The sequence below is a fragment of a genome, unplaced genomic scaffold (assembly GCF_019419815.1).
Source record: "Pyrus x bretschneideri cultivar Hongxiangsu unplaced genomic scaffold, Pyrus_bretschneideri_v1 Contig28, whole genome shotgun sequence".
Taxonomy (NCBI): Eukaryota; Viridiplantae; Streptophyta; class Magnoliopsida; order Rosales; family Rosaceae; genus Pyrus; species Pyrus x bretschneideri.
The window spans coordinates 888,964-908,998 of NW_025999590.1; the positions used below are offsets into that span (position 1 = coordinate 888,964).

Genomic DNA, 20,035 nt, shown 5'->3' on the forward strand with positions numbered 1-20,035 from the left:
GGTTTGAAGGGTGGGTATTTATTGGTGGTCACGTGGGCCTATCCGTGTCAATAAGACTTTCAGGATCAAGTTGCGGGCCCCATCAGAACGCTTTGATTGAGGAGTTTGTGCAATCTGAGCCGTACACGTCAGCCCAATGTCTGGGGACATGTTACTATATTGCGGGAATTGCAAGCGTTGGCGCCGTATAATTCGACTGTTTTTTTTAACCTGGATTTTGGAAAATATGATCTCCAAATAGCGGTAAATTCCTAAATTATTTATATATTTCTATATTTATTTTACACAAATGATGGTCCATCAAAGTATTTTTCAGGGTCGGATTTGAACTTAAGTGCAAATGAGGAGCATGAGATTTTAGCTAATGTAATGAAGCCTTGACTTGAATTCCCAATCATTTATGAATTAGTTTAACATAAATTGATGTGATTTCAACCTGCAATTTTGTTTACGTAGCATGTAATTCCCAATTGTTTTTCGGTTGGTATTTATTTTATGTTCTTTTATATGGGTGCTAGAGGATGGAGGGTCGAATTTAAAACTTCAAGTTTTTAACCATGGGAACTGCTATCAGCATTTTAAAAATATCATTCTACACTCATCATAAGTATATTTTTCTTTCTAATTATAGAAAATTTGAGGTGCCAAATGAGATTTTTGGAGTACTAATAACAATTTATTTTAACCATTTCAATTATGAGTTCTCAACAGTCAAGGTGTGGTTTAGTATTGTTGTTCATACATATCGTATATATCAAACGACTAAACCTTGATAAACAACATTACATCACTTTCGATCCATAAAAATAAAACTTAAATATTTTGTTTTTTTTCTTTGAAAAAAAAAAGAAATTTATTTCGAAATATGATACAAAAATATCACTTAATTATGCATTAGATTTTATGAAGTAGAAGACAGGATTATACATAATTGCGTGCTCAAGGAGAACAGGTATAAGATGACAGGGGGCCCACCCAAGGGCTCTCTTCGCTGGCTCCTTCTCTAATTCAAAATCTCATGCTCCACCCTTCACATCAACTCCAATTTGTTCTGGACTTCTTAGCTCGGACTGCCCAATGGGAGATGGGCCCCTCGTTAAAATAATCCAGTGTGGACGGATTCAATGAACTTTTAAGGATCTTCTTCGGATCTTCTTTATGGGGATTAGAAGATCAATCAATCACAGTCGTTCATTATACATCGTACGATTATAAATCATTTAAAATTTAAAATTTAAAATTGAATATAAATAGTATTTAATGAAAATTAACCACACGATGTATAATAAACAATCATGATTGATGGATCTCCGAATCCCTACAAAGATGATCCTTTTCCCAATGAACCTACACAAGACTTCATTAGCGGTTGTTTTTTTTTTTGGGGTGGAAAAGTCCAGTTTATATACAAATAGCTGCTTGATAAAGAAATTGGCAAAAACAAAGATAAAATTTATCGATCTTTACGTTAATAGTTACTAGCATATGGGCACAAACAAAAGCGTGTGAGAAAAAAAATTTATTTTTGTTTTTGAAATAGAAGGAGAGAGGAAGAGAGTGATAGAGAACGTGGGAGTGAGATTTTATTTTTTTTTAATTGGAGATATGTTAGGATTACATGTAGATGAGGCTTTGAAAAAAAACAGTAAAATTTGGTTGTGTGAAATTAAATTTCTGCCCCATATTTCTTATTCATGTTCTGTTTCAATTAGAGGGTTAATCTGGTAAATTCATAATATTTTAGTTGACAATGAGTGTTTTATTAATTAGTAAAGATTTCGCCAATTTAACCATCAAAAACATTTTTTCTTCCCAAGTAATACTTAGTTAGGCCAACTCATGCGAACATGTATTGTAGGTATAATATAGATAAGAATTTTTCAAAGAAAATCTTAACGTTTTGGATACATAGCTAGATAAATATCAGTGATGAATAGGTAAATGATTGACTCACAACTTGAGGTGTGACTGTGAACTTTGAAGCTTGACGAACAAATTAGGTAATCGTAACAATTTGTAACTTTAAGAGTTATTTATGCCTCTAAGAGATTAGTTATTTCTTTCTACCATGTCTAAAATACATCAAATTGTTATGTATCCAAAGTTTTGTGTAAGTTCTTATTGGAAAATTACTTATGTGTTGTAAACTTTCCTAGTTTAAGTGTGATTGTGTAAATCCTAGATTAGATTTGATTCTAATTATCTTTTCCTAGTACAACTGGCATTACTTGGGGAAGAAGGAATATCTTCTCTCCGTTTACTACTATAAATAAAAGCACAATGTAAGAGGGATAACAACACACATTCCCTTACAATTCTACAAACACATCTCTCTCAATCTCTCTCTCTCTACCGCCAGCCCCCTTTAACCTTGTCAGATAAAATAGACCACAACACGTTATTAGCACGCTCCTACCACTACGCTTAGGAATATGACGTTGAAGAATTTTTCTGCATCAAACTAGTTCATCCATATCATCACGCAATTAAGTTCTTCCAAAACTTATTTCGATATTTTTGCAGCCCTGATAGCATGAACATTCACCATAATACATGACCCAACTTTACGTTTTTTCAAATTTTAGATTCTACATAAATTGTGTATGCATTATATTCATAATTATTGAATTATGTGAATTTGATATCTTCCATGAATTGCATCAAATATATGTACATGCATTATATTATTGCATATGTTTTGAATTGAATTATATATGAATTGAATTGAAGGAAAAAAAAAAAGCAAAAAAGGGAAACCAAATCAATCGGTGCCACTAAGGTTCTTCGAACCCCTGATCTTGCGCCGCCAGGCCTGCAGCCTGCGCCGAGCCGCAACCTTCTGAGTTGTAACATTGCTATTTCTCTTTGGAACCATGTCAAACTTAGGGGGAGTATCTTGAAGATACTTGTTTGATCTTAATGTACTATTTTCCTCTACGATTAGAAGCATTTTTCCCACTAGATTTTTGCTACCTAACAAGGTTTTAACGAGGCACCCACCTTGGGCTAGTCATATCCCTGATGACGTCTCGCAGACGTTTCTTTTGACTTTACATTTCTCATGCATTTTTCCCTAGACTATGGATTTTGTCCCTCCTTGGGTTTTTGCCATAGCCTTAGGGTTTTTTTTAGTGAGACTTACTATTTATGCAAGTTCCTACCTTATTGAGAATAAGCGTTGTTCTTTAGAATCAGTGCTGACAAGTCGACTTCCTCAACTTTTGCATGATACTAAATCTACCTTGAGTATTTACACACTCAAGGGGGAGTGTTGTAAACTTTCCTAGTTTAAGTGTGATTGTGTAAATCCTAAATTAGATTTTATTCTAGTTATCCTTTCTTATTACAACTTGTATTACTTGGGGAAGAAGGAATATCTTATCTCCTTTTACTACTATAAGTAAAGGCACAATGTAGGAGGGATAACAACATACATTTCCCTGCAATTCTACAAACACATCTCTCTCAAGCTCTCTCCTTCTACCGCCGGCCCCCTTTAACCTTGTCAGATAAAATAGACCACAACATTATGAATAAATTATAGTTGACCTAAAGAATAAGGTAAACAATATTGTGCTCCTGATTCGCACTCGGGTGGAAATCCAATTCCCAACAATATCTATTAATCAAAAATAGACTATTAGAAGACTTGGAAATTTTGAAAATAGAGTACTTAAAGCTAACAGAAGACTTGGCGTAAAACTAAGTGTAGTAACATTTTAAAATTCATACAACCACTTGTTGGGATAAGGTTTTGTTGTTGTTGTTGTTGTTGTTTTAGACTACTGTTTATATAAAAAATGAGAAAAAATATTAAAAATAATACTAGTAACAATCATGCTCTATGAATGCCTCACATTGGGCTTTTGTAGCAGGAAAGGCCCAATCTAAGTGAAAGATAAAAGAACTTCATATGCAAAGAATTCTCTTTGTTTATGTTGGCCTGGAGGCAACAAATTGTTCTTCCCCTGGTGAAACAGCTTTACTGAACAATTTCGGCGTTACGATATTGTGATTAAAAGTAATATTTCAATGAGTCTTCTTCCATATTCATTTCAACATCATTTATTAGCGCACGTTCTGAAAGATGCATCGAAGGATGTGACTAAATTGGGGAGAGTTTGAATCGGAGATACACTGCTTGCTAGTGTCGTTTTGGATACATAGCTAGATAAATATCAGTGATGAATATGTAAAAGATTGACTCACAACTTGAGGTGTGACTATGAACTTTGAAGCTTGACGAACAAATTAGGTAATCGTAACAATTTGTAACTTTAAGAGTTATTTATGCCTCTAAGAGATTAGTTATTTCTTTCTACCATGTCTAAAATACAAGTATCAAATTGTTATGTATCCAAAGTTTTGTGTAAGTTCTTATTGGAAAATTACTTGTGTGTTGTAAACTTTCTTAGTTTAAGTGTGATTGTGTAAATCTTAGATTAGATTTGATTCTAGTTATTTTTTCCTAGTACAACTTGCATTACTTGGGGAAGAATGAATATCTTCTCTCTGTTTACTACTATAAATAAAAGCACAATGTAAGAAGGATAACAACACACATTCCCCTACAATTCTACAAACACATCTCTCTCAATCTCTCTCTCTCTACCGCCGGCCCCCTTTAACCTTGTCAGATAAAATAGACCACAACACGTTATCAGCACGCTTCTACCACTACGTTTAGGAATATGACGTTGAAGAATTTTTCTGCATCAAACCAGTTCATCCATATCATCACGCAATTAGGTTCTTCCAAAACAACGGTTTTATTTCGATATTTTTGCAGCCCTGATAGCATGAACATTCACCATAATGCATGACCCAACTTTACGTTTTTCAAATTTTAAATTCTACATAAATTGTGTATGCATTATATTCATAATTATTGAATTATGTGAATTTGATATCTTCCATGAATTGCATCAAATATATGTACATGCATTATATTATTGCATATGTTTTGAATTGAATTATATATGAATTGAATTGAAGAAAAAAAAAAAAAAAGCAAAAAAGGGAAACCAAATCAATCGGTGCCGCTAAGGTTCTTCGAACCCCTGATCTTGCGCCACTAGGCTTGCAGCCTGCGTCGAGCCGCAACCTTCTGAGTTATAACATTGCTATTTCTCTTTGGAACCGTGTCAAACTCAGGGGGAGTATCTTGAAGATACTTGTTTGATCTTAATGTACTATTTTCCTCTACGATTAGAAGCATTTTTCCCACTAGATTTTTGCTACCTAACTAGGTTTTAACGAGGCACCCACCTTGGGCTGGTCATATCCCTGATGACGTCTCGTAGACGTTTCTTTTGACTTTACATTTCTCACGCATTTTTCCCTAGATTATGGATTTTGTCCCTCCTTGGGTTTTTGCCATAACCTTAGGGTTTTTTTAGTGAGACTTACTACTTATCCAAGTTCCTACCTTATTGAGAATAAGCATTGTTCTTTAGAATCAATGCTGACAAGTCGACTTCCTCAACTTTTGCATGATGCTAAATCTACCTTGAGTATTTACACACTCAAGGGGGAGTGTTGTAAACTTTCCTAGTTTAAGTGTGATTGTGTAAATCTTAAATTAGATTTTATTCTAGTTATCCCTTCTTATTACAACTTGTATTACTTGGGGAAGAAGGAATATCTTCTCTCCTTTTACTACTATAAATAAAGGCACAATGTAGGAAGGATAACAGCATACATTTTCCTGCAATTCTACAAACAGATCTCTCTCAAGCTCTCTCCCTCTACTGCCGGCCCCCTTTAACCTTGTCAGATAAAATAAACCACAACATTATGAATAAATTACAGTTGACCTAAAGAATAAGGTAAACAATATTGTGCTCCTAATTCGCACTCGGGTGGAAATCCAATTCCCAACAATATCTATAAATCAAAAATAGACTATCAGAAGACTTGGAAAATTTGAAAATAGAGTACTTAAAGCTAATAGAAGACTTGGCGTAAAACTAAGCGTAGTAACATTTTAAAATTCATGCAACCAACTCCATTTGTTGGGATAAGGTTTTGTTGTTGTTGTTGTAGACTACCGTTCATATAAAAAATGAGAAAAAATATTAAAAATAATAATAGTAAAAATCATGCTCTATGAATGCCTCACATTGGGCTTTTGTAGCAGGAAATGCCCAATTTAAGTGAAAGATAAAAGAGCTTCATATGCAGAGAATTCTCTTTGTTTATGTTGGCCTGGAGGCAACAAATTGTTCTTCACCTGGTGAAACAGCTTTACTGAACAATTTCGGCGTTACGATATTGTGATTAAAAGTAATATTTCAATGAGTCTTCTTCCATATTCATTTCAACATCATTTATTAGCGCACGTTCTGAAAGATGCATCGAAGGATGTGACCAAATTGGGGAGAGTTTGAACCGGAGATACACTGCTTGCTAGTGTCGTATTAAAATGTATGAAAGATCGCAAGGGATTGGTTCAAAAACTCGCATCTTTACGTTCACAACAAGATCAGGTAATATTTTCTTGCAAAAACAAACAAACAACAGTGCAGTCATCCCTCTTAGCGTTAGGGAACTTCTTCCTCCACATCGCTGAAGCTGCCTCAGTCACCGCCCTCGTCGCTGCTTGTGCGCTCTCCGCCTCCCACACAATGGACGCAACTTCACTGTTGCTGAGCACGTCCCAAACCTAAAACCAAAGCACAGAACTGCGATCAAAAACCCGGTTCACAGAGAACGCAAAGGAGCCCTACTTGCGTAACACCAAAAGTCTTATCAAGTAAACGTTATGCTTTCGAGGCCTTACCCCGTCGGTTGCAAGGACAACGAACTGATCGTTGGAAGTGAGACGGTGGTGGGAGACATCTGGGGTGGCAATGATGCCGTGGTCTTTGAGTATAAAGTCTCCGAAAGCTCGGGACATGGCTAGTCCCGGGAGGTCAACGTGAGGCAGCCACACTCTCTGGATGTTAGGTTCTTGCTTTAGTGCAAGCACTCGACCGCCACACGCCCTTATTCGTTCTGCTTCACCTGCATTAAAAAAAAAAAAAAAAAAAACATTCATCAGTCAGATAAAACATAGAGAAAAAAAGGTAAAAAAGCACTTAAGAAAGTAGCTTAGCTTAGCAAGGATGAAAGAACTTACTAGGTACACCGGGCTTGAGATCAGTGGTCAATTGAATGGCCTTAATTCCGTTCTCCGTAATTGTTCCTAGAACTGCCCTTGAATCTCCCAGATTTGCTATAAAAAGATCCTCACCCTGTTCGATTCTTATATTAAAATCCGCACAAAGATAGAACAGATGGACGCTAAACAAATAATAAGCCGTAAATAAGGAATTAAAAAGTGTCTTCTGAGTTATGTTTTTGATTAAAAAGTTTGTAACCGATTCTGTTTGTGCGTATTTCGCTGTAGTTTTTTCGTACCTGTTTGACGACTACAACAGCAGTGGTTCCACTGCAAGAGCTGTCCATATTCTGTTGAAGCTTAATCTCCTTGTCCATAACTCTGAAGGAGCTAACAAATGCTTCTTTCCATTTCTGAAACTTCTTGCTTGTTTCTGAATCTTCTGGTTCGTTGTCCTTGCAACTGACGGGGTTTTGGGAACCATCAACCTCGGCTTCTGCAGTGACTCGTTGATGATCAAGAGCTTTCATTTTGTTCAGCAAAAGTGATGGAAGGTTGTTTCTCACCAACTGACTCACCTGGTGCCCGAATTTCCCATGCCCGTCGAAAACTCCACACACAGCTTCATCTTCCATCCCATAGCCCTATCGAAAGCGTCAGATATGAGATCAATAAATATACGAAAGAAAAAGTACACATAACAACACGAGGATTTATACTGGTTCGGCGTTAACAAACCTGGCAAAGCATGGCACTATCTTGGTTTACTCCTTTGCTTCCTTCCATGGAATGAAAGGAACCAAGCATGGGAATCCCACTAGAATCATTGTTCTCTTCGTATGGCATTGAAGTTCGATTGCCGTCCTGAATTTTGTGAGAAGAAGAAGCACAAGATATGCAGAGTCCCATTAGAAATGGAAAATGGGGGTTTCTTAATTTTCCACTTATCAAATCCTCCTATGAATATAAAGGGAACAACATTTTAGCAGAATGATTATCTATTGAATCTAATTAATTAGTTAAAATTAATTGAGTATATTTTAGTGGTTTGCGTGTACCTGTTTATTTTATATGCTAACCCAAGATTCATATACAAGTTAAAGGAATTTGTATTCTCTCCGGATCTTACTATTTGTAGTCTAAGGATAAAAAAATCCGGAACCAGGATCTTGGTTTGTGTGAAGGAGAGATTGGAGACCTTAATTTGTGTAAGGTAAACCAATGAAATGAGCTAATAAGATTGTCGAATTCAATTTAAGTGGTCCGAATTACCTTATCCTTAGAATTTGGACAATGAAATCCGGAGAAGGTCTATGTCCCAACTTAAGTTGAAAGGACTTTAAACTTGCTATAAACAAATTAGGGTTAGTAATTTAGTATATGTTAGTCATTTACTTTTACATGCAAACATTGTAAAATGCTAACCAACTTGGACTTGCCACTCATAATGGCTTTAACCTTGATTTTGGTCTAAGATAACTGATTAGATAAGCTTATGACTCGAGTGGTTAAGAATATTTTTATTTCTACGTTCGAGGTTTTGTATTTGATTTCGACATTCTCCAACAAACAATTTGACATGTGAACATAAACTTCTTCGTTTATTTGCTTAGTAAATTATTTGTATATATATGTCAAATTGTGATTTACGAATACACACGATAATAATTTAATTGTGAAGAGTCAAATGGTTGAACAAGAATAAGTGACCCACAAGGCACAACCTGCAAATTTGTTTAAGTGTTAACCTTGTTAACCCCACAATCACTAGTAAAAGGAATGAGTAGACATGAACAACTTGATACGTTGATAAGCACTTTACAGAGAAGAGAGATTAGCAATTGCAATTAAAAATAGACCAATAATTTGTGCATAGAAAAGAAGATCAAAACCGGTGATCAAGTTTTAAAAAGAATATAATAATCAATTAAATAGATATAAAACTCTTATTATTTTCAATAATTAAAAGGTAATATAATCAAGCATGCACACTTCAAAACACGTCATGCCGGCAGATTTTTTAAACTAAGACGGATTTCTCTATTCAAGTTTTTTATGAGCGAAAAGAATGTCATATGAATCCGACCTTACAATCTAAAAACAGACACTTTTACTCAAACTTGTTTTGAGTCAAAGAAAATATCATATGAATCTAAAATCGTATAATATAAATCTGACCTTACAGTCTAAGAACGGACATCTCTACTCATATTTGTTTAGAATCGAAGAGAATATCATATGAATCTGACTATATAATTTAAGAATTCATTGAATAATTAAAACTAATCATAGAGATGTCAAAGATAAAATGAGTGAATTGGAACATACCTCTAAAGTTGACTTCTACTTAAAATAATTATAAGGATAATGAATTTTGGGTTTGCATTATGCTATTTCAATTAGCTAACTAATCTATTGACTTTTGACCAATTTATTTTAATTTGCATTTTTGGGACTAATATCGAAGGGAAAAACCTTAACCCAACTCCAAGGGGCAAGCAAGCTTTTCTCTTTGCCAGAAGCTTCAGTTTCAAAGCTTCACCAGGTTTTCTCCTTTTCAATCCAGTTGCATTATTAAACTATGAGGAGGGCTTACTTTTTTTTTTCTTTCTTTTTTCTTTTTCCTTTTTAATTCCATATTTTATTTTTTCAGAGCAAGGAGGTTCGAACACGTGTCTCTTGGTGAGAGTAGCAAAGTGGCAGCTGAGTTTTATTCCAAGAATTTAGTTCTATATGGCAAAAATTAGCTTACAACTTCCTCATTTTCGGAATGTTTAATTTTTTTTATGTAGTTTTTGTACGCTTTAGTTTTGTCTCGTTAAGGAGTCGAGAGGCATATTTATAGGCGATTGGAGTTCATCTTCTGAGTGCTCTGCCAGCTGCCTGAAGTGTTAGGGCAGTTGGAGTCAGAAGCATGGCTCAGTGTGCTCTGATGCATCAGCAACATGGGTCCGAGCAGTCTACAACAAGTGCAGAAGGATCAGAGTGCCATAGTCTGACCAATCAGTGCCCCCTTCCCTCGAATGCTGCATTGGAGCGAGTTCTTCCACTGCCGAATCCAGTTCAGGTAGCCATTCGTTCATGCTTCGTCGAAGCGTTCCTGATAGCTGGTTGACAAGCAGCTGAAAATTTCTGTATACTGGGATATCGAATCTAGATATCCAAAGATGACCGCTTTCTTTGTACTCGGCCTCGTTGTTTTAGGCCTCCAAGACCTGTTTGCTCAGAGTTCGGGGCGAAGATCCTTCGTTGAGGCTCGTCGAATGAAGTTGGAATTTGGCAGTTGGGTTCTGATTGGTGACTTATGGGATCTCAATGGAGAGTGGTTAGGTGTGACATGGAGAGCCTACGCATATGCACTCCGATCAGATAGCCTACTTAAGACTCATTTCAGTAACCACCCTATGTTGTCAGGTTGCTATGGTGTAGCCGAATCTCCAACTTTATATTTACACTATAAAGTTCGAGATTCGGTTAAAGTCATACAATGAGCTTATCATAATAATTTGAGATCTATCTCGCTATTCACAAAAATCGAATATAAGACCTCCCACTTACAACTGAAAAATAAAATATCACTAGATCGTTAGTATTGAATGACACCGTTGAAGTCTTTTAATGAATATTGCTGATTTGATAACAAAAAATAACTTCCAATCAGGTTATTTATGTGAGAAATTGAATCGTAACAAGGCTTATCAATATTTAACAGAAAACATTATAGAGGTTAAGATGATCACTGAGATTCATTACTTATAATCCATTCACAATACCATGATAAAATGTTTCACAATTTGTTCATACAGATGCAATTAAGATCAAACCAACTACACTAAAACTACATACATACGGGACTTAAAGATCGGAAGCAACACGACCTTAGTAGAACTAATTTCTAATGATCGGATTTGCCCCCGGATACAGTTACACTATCTTCACCGTTCACTGTGTCTGCTGCCGGCAACCGTCTTGAGAGAGCCTTAGGTATGTCCAGGTGGTCTTGCGGGCATCGCTGCTGAGGGTGCGATAGCAGCACACACATGTGACGGAAGAGGACTCGTGTTAATCCCTGGCCACTCTCTAAGATGTATCCCTCGAATTCGCTAACATGTTCCAGGGAATCCACAAGTGCATCATAGACCTCCTGGGGGCAGTTGTCAGGTCCAGGCTTGTCATGAAGGTAAACAACATCCAGAGTGAAGAGTTTCTGGTTTACCGGCCAATTATTTTGCGGTCGTATGGACGATCTACAGTAGATCAGAACCTAAGGGCAAGCATGTCAGGCTTTAGTATTCAACAAATAAAATTTCAGTGTCCAGTAAGGGATAGGATAATCAGCCTCAGTTGGTAAGTAACAAATTTGCATGACTGCATTAGCATATAGGTATTGATGAACACATGAAAAAGCAGGTAAAAGTGAAGCGAAGCGCTACTTACCACCCTCAAAATTCTGTTTTGAGCGCGAGATTTCTTTGCTTCATGAGATGCTATTCGAAATAAACCCGTAAGATCTGCATTACCAGAAGAAGGAATGGCTGAGAGTATCCGAAGTGCAGCATGAGCAGACTCAACTTCACTGCTAAACTCTCTTCGAAGCTTCATGCAGAAACAAAAGGTTCCAAATCAATTACAGAAACCTAAAGAAAACCAACAGACACAAAGGACAAATCCAGTGTGTGCTTACATTGCATAGATAATTTAGGAAATTTGGTTTACTTTGGTCTAAAGCTATATGCAAACATAGTTTCTCATCAATTCCTAATATTGAAAACGTTTTTTTGATCGAAAACAAATTATCCCCAAGTATTTATCACTAAATTTAGAATAATGCGCAACAAACATGAGGCAGATGGACTTCTTTTTCCGAGACTTATGTGCTCGTATCCAAAAATCTGATTCCAACAGAACTGATGATGAGGCTTTTCAATGCCGATTTCCTAGCCCTATGCATTGAAAACACAAGATTACAACAAGGTATCTGAGTGATTCTTGGTAAAAGTTAGTGAAGGAATTGATTTCTCACCCACATTCAGTAAAAATGACCAAATTCGGTACAATGGGTTGCTTCAAAATTATGATTGAAAACTAACTTTCCTTCATTCATCCCGCAACCAAAATACAAGCCGCGGAATTTTCTTACGCTTTCTCAGCCGCCAATCAAACTATAAACGATAACACAAATGATAAATTCAATCTACCCATAAAGCTATATATCACAGAAAGCCTCCAAACAATCACCCAGCGCAACAATCATGGTTTCCAGAAGCTTAATTACTCAAAAATACACAAATCCCAGAAAACCCTTTTTCCCCTGATCGCACATTTTCTCGGAAACCAAACAGAAACCAAGCAAAAGAGGACGGTAAAAACAGAAAACCTACCCAAGACGCGGCCTTTCCGAGAGTGGCGAATGCAAATCGGTGTTCCGGATTGATGGTAAGCTTGGCGTTGATGAAGAGAAGTATGGCTTGCTTGATCGAGTCCAATCGGGTTAAGGGTCGCCCGTTCGGGCCCATCGCCGCCTTCATCTCCACCATCGACTCTGGGTCAACGTCTATGCAGAACAGTATGTCCTCGTTGCTCAGCCTTTCCGGCCGCAGCGTGTATCTGCCCGCACCCGATCCGCCCCCCTCTACTATTCCCTCCATCTCTCTCAGACCTCCGAGCGCCTGAACTTTCCAAACGAAAGCAAAGAAAAAAGCTTTGTGAAAACAGTGGGCATTTTCGGAATTCCATTAAAATTGGAATAATCACACTTTGCAGTTTTGCACCTTTTAGTTTTGAACCGTTATAATTTTGGTTATTATCTTTACAAAACTAACACTTTACAACCCTTAATTTACAATCTCTACGCGATTGATCCCTCTGTTAGTCTAACCGTCAAGTTAATTTTTATTCTTTTTGACGTAGCACTTCATTTACCCATCTTATGCTACATTGAGATGGTTTCGTCAACGACAAACCATAAATTACATTGAATTATTTCGAAAAGAATGGGCAAGGAAGGCAAGATATTCGACCACGTCGAGTCAAGGGAAGCAGCGTGAGAGGACAATTTAGTTTTCGTCTTAGCAAAGTAGGCATATTAAGTTCAATTTTTAATTTTCGTCTATCAAATAGAATGAATGGAAGACGGTCAAATGACATAAATTAACACGGATGTGTGGAAAGTGAAAAAAAAGTGAGAGAGAGCATCAGAAATTAACATGTTGGTACAATCTGAACCGTCTAATGAGTTTTAATGGCTGAGATTAAAAACCTTGCATAATCATGCACCCAAAAAAACATGCAGAGAATCCTCATCCAACACTAACAACTCACAACCGGAGCTTATAGGCATATCCGGCCGGGTTGAATCAGAAATACAATTCCACTTCAAAAAATTTCTAACCAGAAAATCGTAATTTTGGAATTCAAATTTTTCTGAATTTTCAGATACATTTCATTTCCGTTCTTGATTTCGGAATTTCAGACTTCAAATTTGAATCGTCCAACTTTTGGATTGGAGTCGGTCGGAATCCGAATACATGACAATAACAGTGAAAAGTTTGGGACAATTCCTAATCAAAGATCAATCAAGACTTTTCTCTACAGGTAAAATTGTACACCTTGACAAATCCAGTCAACTTCTACACGAAGTTCTACTCGAACCAACCCATCTACGGATACATCTACCACAACAGTTTCAATCAGTCACAATATGGAACAAGTAGAATTTGAAGATGTTAGTCACCTCGGAATTGCCATGGAGAGGAGGAGAGCAATTGACCCTTCACTGATGTGCATCGCTGTGTTCCTCTTCCGTCATTCCACGCTCAGTTAAGTTGAAAAAATCGGCAAGTCAAATATGTCCAACTTGCTAGTGCTGATCTTCAATTTTCAGCGCCACTAGTTCACTCTCTTGCTCTTGGTTCCTAAACCTTGAACTGTTGGGGAACCATCTTTTAAGCCTGTCTGGCCAAAACCTAATGGTTTCCAAATACAACCATTTAGTTAAGAATACTGCATCCTAAACCCGATATTGAAAACTCTACAACAGTGATCACTGTAAAATCCGATCTTTAACTATTGAGAGATTGATAATTGGAAAAAACACAAAGCAACTGTGACTTACAAATCCAATCTTTCATATATTGCCCGTCGCACTGAGGAGTTCAAGCCAGTAAGCTATTGAGTTGAACAAGCCCTATAACAAGTATTAAAGTAATAGATGTCTTATCAGAATGATAAAAGAACCTAGTAAAGTAGCCGTCAATTATACATGAACAGTGTTCTTCCAAACACGAAATGCCCACTATACTAAAAAACAGACACTAATTTGCCATACAAAATTAGTAAGTTACCATGAGTGCAGCTGTTCCAACATCAAGAACTGAGAGCCAAAATATTTTGTGACTTGGTTCAATAAAGTCATGAATGCGGTTGATTGTGCCAAAGGCCCATGATCCTATCAGGATGAGTGGATAGTACCCCCACCGGTTCAAAGCCTGTTGAATGAAAGCAACGGAAAACAATTAAGATGAACCGCTATTGGATGTACATTTAAATGATCTAACATACACCAAACATAAGACTACAAAAACAGGATAAATAAATATAGATTTTTACGGATTTCTATGCCTCTATATATGGGAACACAGTCTGAGTCTGACCCTAGGAAATCAGCTGCAGCACAATATACCTTCATGTCTGCTCTAGCATCTGATTGGTAAGTCCGGTCTGACATGCCAGCTGCCATCTATAATTTCCAAACCAGAACTATGATCTCAACAAGTGTAAAAGCAAATGGAAATTATTTTTTTGAAAAAAAATAACAGAAATGATACCAGGAATACATACACGTCTTGCATTCTTCAGCATGCTTATCACTTGAAAGTAGGTAAAACCATTGTAAAGAATTGCACCCCAGAGTGGCATATAAAATGTTATGAGGTGAAGTGCCTGTAAAAATGGGTGGAAAAATTAGAGTGCAGTAAAGAAAACTTAAATACATCAGGCAGCTATAGTCAGAAATCCAAATGGGGGAATTGGACAATAATGACGAGGTAGTTTTAATACAAATGATGCTTACACTTGCAAGGTACTACATAAATGAATTATCAGTTTCGTTATCGTATGTAAGGTTGTAAAGATACAGGTTACTATAGAAATTAGAATCTATAAGTAGTATATATATCGAGAATTGACGAAACGTAACTATTAAGATGCAAAGAACCACACATAAAAACATTAATAGATCTTCATGATCAATTTGGTCTAAGTACAGATATTGTTGTTCATGCAATTACCACCACGAGTAGGGCACAGATTTTACCTCATTATCATTGGTTATTACGGAAGACTCTAAGAAAGACTAAAGAGCACTTGGATCTAACGGAAGACATGACACAGAACCAAGCACAATGGCGTTCTAGGACTCATATAGCCGACCCCACTTAGTGGGAAAAGGCTTTGTTGTTGTTGTTGTTGTTGTTGTATCATTGGTTATTACATGTTTAATCTAAAGTTATGGTATCTGACCAATAAATCAATCAAAACATTATTGATGACAGCAGGTTTGACATTAAAAATATCCTCCCAGACATCATAAAACTCCTCTCTTCCCCTCTATTTTTTTATACAAGCACGTTGCACTACAGTAATAAGCAAACAACCAACAACGAGGTTCAAGGAGTATTATTGTAAAACCAACTAATTTGCAGAAGAATTGTAGATCCTACTGTCTGGAAAACTAAAACATTCAACCAATAAGTAGTACGTTTTACCTTTCCACTACGCCCTGATTGTGACCAACACCATGTACCCAGGTGGCTGTGGTTATTACCAATAGAGCGCACAACCGTCACAACTAATGAAGTCCCTGTGAAGAGGAAAAAAAGAAGCTACTGAACTCTAATGTGCTTCACAAATTAAATATAACTAATAGCATGATGCATTACGAAGATAGAAATCCAAAAACGAAATCAGAATCAATCATTCAGAAAAATAACAGAAAAAAGAAGCTAACTCTGCATCACTGAAAGTAAAATGAGAGATCTTTCAGTAACAGATAACAAAGTCATACCCCAAACATACAAATGAAACATTGCCTCCATATCTTCAACATCAGTTTTGTGTCTAACAACCGTACGGTGGAGTGTAAAAGCAATCGTGGTAGTCCATAAGAAAGACGCTACACAGAAGAAATGAGTGCTATAGCCGTGCGAGTAACAGAAAAATCCTCTCGATGGATCCCTGCGCACGAAAGCAACTTACTTTCTAATCACTTTGAACCCAAATCAGATAAAAACTGTTACATTATCTAAATGCACTTGTCTGGAGAGAGAAAATTGAGCTTACCCAACCATGCTGAAGAAGCTACAAAGCATATCCTGCATTCCAAAATAGCAAATAGCAATAACATTAAAGTTGGTTTTTCTTTTCTGCTTCTATTTTACTCAAAATTTAAGTTAAAAACTGGAGAACAACAAAGCCCTAAACCCTAAATTTTCCGAAAATTTATCCCGAATCCTTCAGGCTCAAGTCATCAAGGTAAATCCACTATATAAAGCTAAGAGCTTCACATTTTCTAGCGATTCTAAATCAAATTAAATGCTAATTTCTATATATTTTGTTTCAATTTTCGAGTTTTTACAAGTTTCCAGATATAGAACACGCCACGTCACCGGCAATTAGATTTAACAACGCAATCAATTCCTATTATTTTCAGCAAATTCTAGAGATAGAGATAGAGAGAGAGAGAGAGAGAGAAAGAAGTCGTACGGAGAGCGCGAGGTAGAAGACGAGCTTGAAGGAGAACTTGCGGAGCTCTTTGAAGAGGACGTAGCAGAGGACGATGAACCCCGACCCAACGAACGATAGGCTCGCCGCTCCGGCGTTTACTGCCGTCAAGACGTGGCGATCGTACGCCGTCAGACCTCCGGCGACTTGCCCCGTCGTCGCCATTTTCTTCACTCACTCTCTTCCGATCGCGCCAATACAGTGCCAAATACTCGCCCTCCCTCAGTCTCTGAATTTGTCGGTACAGAAACTTCAAGACGCTCCGTTTCGTGTTTTGACGGCAGAGGTCGCTTTATGGCTCCGCGTGCGTTCGAATCTTACAGGCGAAGGAGTTTGAGTTGTTTACATGTTTAATTACAATTTTAGATATGATTCATGTGGGCAAATGTGTCCATTTGAATTTTGTTGTGACCATTTTGGGCTGCTTTCATAAATTAAACCATATGCATATGAATTTGATCATTTATTTTTCTAATTGAAAAATGGATTAGTTGGTGGTTTCACCATGACAATCTAGTCTTTTAGGCACTGAAAAGACTTAGAGACATTTCAGCCTTTTTCTCGCCACCATCGTGTGATTCACCGGTGCCAAGATCAAACGTGCCATGTGAAATACGAGCGTGAAATTCGTCCCCAACCACTGTTGGATATTTATTTGACTGAATAGTACGATGTAATTGAGTTTATTTATCAAGTCATTATCATAAGCTATTGCAACTTATAGTTTAATGAGATTATGAGATTCCGCACAAACCTGTTTTGTATTTTTGGCGATTGTATTGTGTTTATGCTTGCGGTCTATTTAAGAGTGGTTTTATAAATGGCTAAAAGCGTTTTTATAAAACAAAAATGTTTATGAAATTGTCTAATAAAAAATGTTAAAGGTGGAAAGCGCTTTTCAATACTTTTAAGATGAGCATCGACGTGCTTGTACCGCAAACTCTTCTAAAAAAGCATGGTGTGGGTAAAAAGCTTCATGCATAACCACTTCCAGTGACTTTTGAGATTTGCTTTCAGGAAGTTAAGGATCTGTTTGTTTGGTAGTTTACTTGAATCTAACATTTTAAACTCAAAAATAATTTTCAAGTTTTAGGCCTTAAAAACTTGTTTGGTATAACTATTTTCAAAAACTGAACTCAAAACTAATTTAAAAATATAGTATATTCTCTAAAAACACAAAGAATCAGTTGTTAGAGTTTTTAAATTTAAACTCACTAATTTCTTTTCTCTTCCTCATCCCCTCACTCCAAATCTATATCTCTTTTTTCTTCTTTCTCTCTCCTCCTCTCTTTTTTTTTTAATCTTTTTCGTCTCTCCTCCAATTCGTTTTTTTCATTCTTTCAGTTCTTTCTCTCACTTCTCTTCCTCGATCATATCTCTTCTTTTTCTTTCCTCCAATCATATCTTGCTTTCTTTTCTCCAGTCATCTCTTACTTTATTTCCTCCTCTCTCCTCTTTCTCTCTTTTCTGTAACCCCTCTTTTTGGATCTCTTTGTCAAGTGTAAGTTGTAAGATTTAAAAATTTTAAATCACATACCAATCAAGTTTTTGAGTCTTAAAAAAAATTGTTTTCAAGAAATGTTCTTAAGAAATATTTTGAGAAATGATGAAAATTTTCGAATATGATACCAAACAGACCCTAAAGAATTTGTTTGGATGATTTTAAAATGATTACGTTTTTATGAAAAATGCTTTAGATTTCAAAAATACTTGAAGTGCTTCCTACAAAAAGTAATAATTGTGTACAAAAAGCACTTTTGAATTTGATCATTTATTTAAAACTGAAACGTTTATGATATTGTCCAACAAAAAAAGTGAAAGATGAAAAGCACTTTTGAATACTTTTTAGAGAAGCATCGATGTGCTTTTACCACAAACGCTTTTAACAAAAGCATGGTGTGGGTAAAAGGCTCCATGCATATAGCCACTTCTTATAACCTTGTTTGAGATTGCTTTCGGAAAGATTAAAAACACTTTCGAATTGCTTTTGACAGAAAACTAAGAGCACTTATATTTCGGAAAAATTGCCCATTAGATACTTCTCCATGAAAAACATTTTATTGTATCCAAAATCGCCTATTGAATTTTTCAAAAACATTTTAGTGAGTTCTTTTAAAATGCTTATAAGCAGAAATGTTTTCTACAAAAAAAAAAAAAAAAAAAAAAAAAAAGCATTTAAACGAGTCCAAAATTTCACCATTTTGGACTTCTGAAAGGGAATTTTAGACTTCTGAAAGGGAATAAACAACTCATCATGTGAAACTTTTTTCAAAGAAGTGTCATCTGCTTTTATCTCACATCAAGTGGAGGTAGTTAACCAATTCTTCAATTTAGTCCTCAAAGTATATTCTCTCCTGAAAGAAACCCCTAATAGTTTCTAACTAATTTTTTCACTGTTAACTTAATTATACACAAAATGAACATCCAGAAAAAGACATGCTCATTTAATTTATAATTTTATTATGGTGAATATTAAAAAATATTGAAGTTAGGCTCCTCTTTGGGAAGGATAGTTTTCAAGGTAGCTAGGGACTGGATTCTCTCTGCATTCCTTCTACCCGGATCTTCCAAATCCTTCAATTTTGGAGTTGGAGAGAGAGGTGTGGAAGAAAGAAGAAGATGAACAGGAGAAGATGAAGATGGAAGAAGATAAAATGTGAACAAAGAATTAATTCCCCGTAGTTGAATTTTTGGTTGAACAGACATAATTAAAAGATCCAAATGAAAGGGATTCGGAGAGGATACTATTCCCTAACAAGGAATCGGTGGGGCAGTTGTTGAAATTCCTGAGATTACTGTGAGGACGTAATTAGAAAAGGAGGGGTCTGCATTCTTCTCTTGTAAAATATTTTGGTTGGAACTTGGGGAGTCTGCCTTGATTAAGATATATGCGATTAAGTATTGGTCTATTCTTAATCAAGTGTTTCCTTTATTTTAATCCTGGATCATTAGTCGACATGATATCATTATTTTAGTTTGTGAACAAAAATGACATTTCTTCTTATAATGAATCACAGTTTGACATATGTACATAAACTTTTGTAACAATTTTAACGAGCGACTATAATACTTATTTATGTCAGTTTATGATTTGCAAGTCATGAAGAATGATACTCATAGCACGAAAGAAGCCAAACAATACTTACTTTGACA

The 20,035-nt window shown here is 36.2% G+C and overlaps 3 protein-coding genes across 3 annotated transcripts; all 3 read right to left on the reverse strand.

Annotated features, from left to right (window-relative positions):
* Positions 1 to 6,484: 6,484 nt before the first annotated feature.
* Positions 6,485 to 8,011, reverse strand: LOC103929647 (probable protein phosphatase 2C 72). Its single transcript, XM_009338872.2, has 5 exons — positions 7,841 to 8,011; positions 7,402 to 7,746; positions 7,121 to 7,235; positions 6,782 to 7,005; positions 6,485 to 6,664 (listed from the first exon to the last, which is right to left on the reverse strand). The coding sequence occupies exons 1-5, from the start codon at positions 8,009 to 8,011 to the stop codon at positions 6,485 to 6,487; spliced, it is 1,035 nt and encodes a 344-aa protein (XP_009337147.2).
* A 2,985-nt stretch (positions 8,012 to 10,996) lies between these two features.
* Positions 10,997 to 12,750, reverse strand: LOC103929649. Its single transcript, XM_009338873.3, has 3 exons — positions 12,484 to 12,750; positions 11,540 to 11,698; positions 10,997 to 11,366 (listed from the first exon to the last, which is right to left on the reverse strand). Exons 1-3 carry the CDS (start codon positions 12,748 to 12,750, stop codon positions 10,998 to 11,000), a joined length of 795 nt encoding a protein of 264 aa, XP_009337148.2. The 3' UTR covers position 10,997.
* A 735-nt stretch (positions 12,751 to 13,485) lies between these two features.
* On the reverse strand, positions 13,486 to 17,220 carry LOC103929650 (G-protein coupled receptor 1). Its single transcript, XM_009338874.3, is given in 10 exon segments — positions 13,486 to 14,067; positions 14,217 to 14,263; positions 14,265 to 14,288; positions 14,446 to 14,589; positions 14,784 to 14,840; positions 14,942 to 15,043; positions 15,868 to 15,962; positions 16,167 to 16,336; positions 16,442 to 16,473; positions 16,865 to 17,220. Coding segments are annotated over 10 exon segments (960 nt in total). The 5' UTR covers positions 17,048 to 17,220; the 3' UTR covers positions 13,486 to 13,961.
* Between the last annotated feature and the right edge of the window lie 2,815 nt (positions 17,221 to 20,035).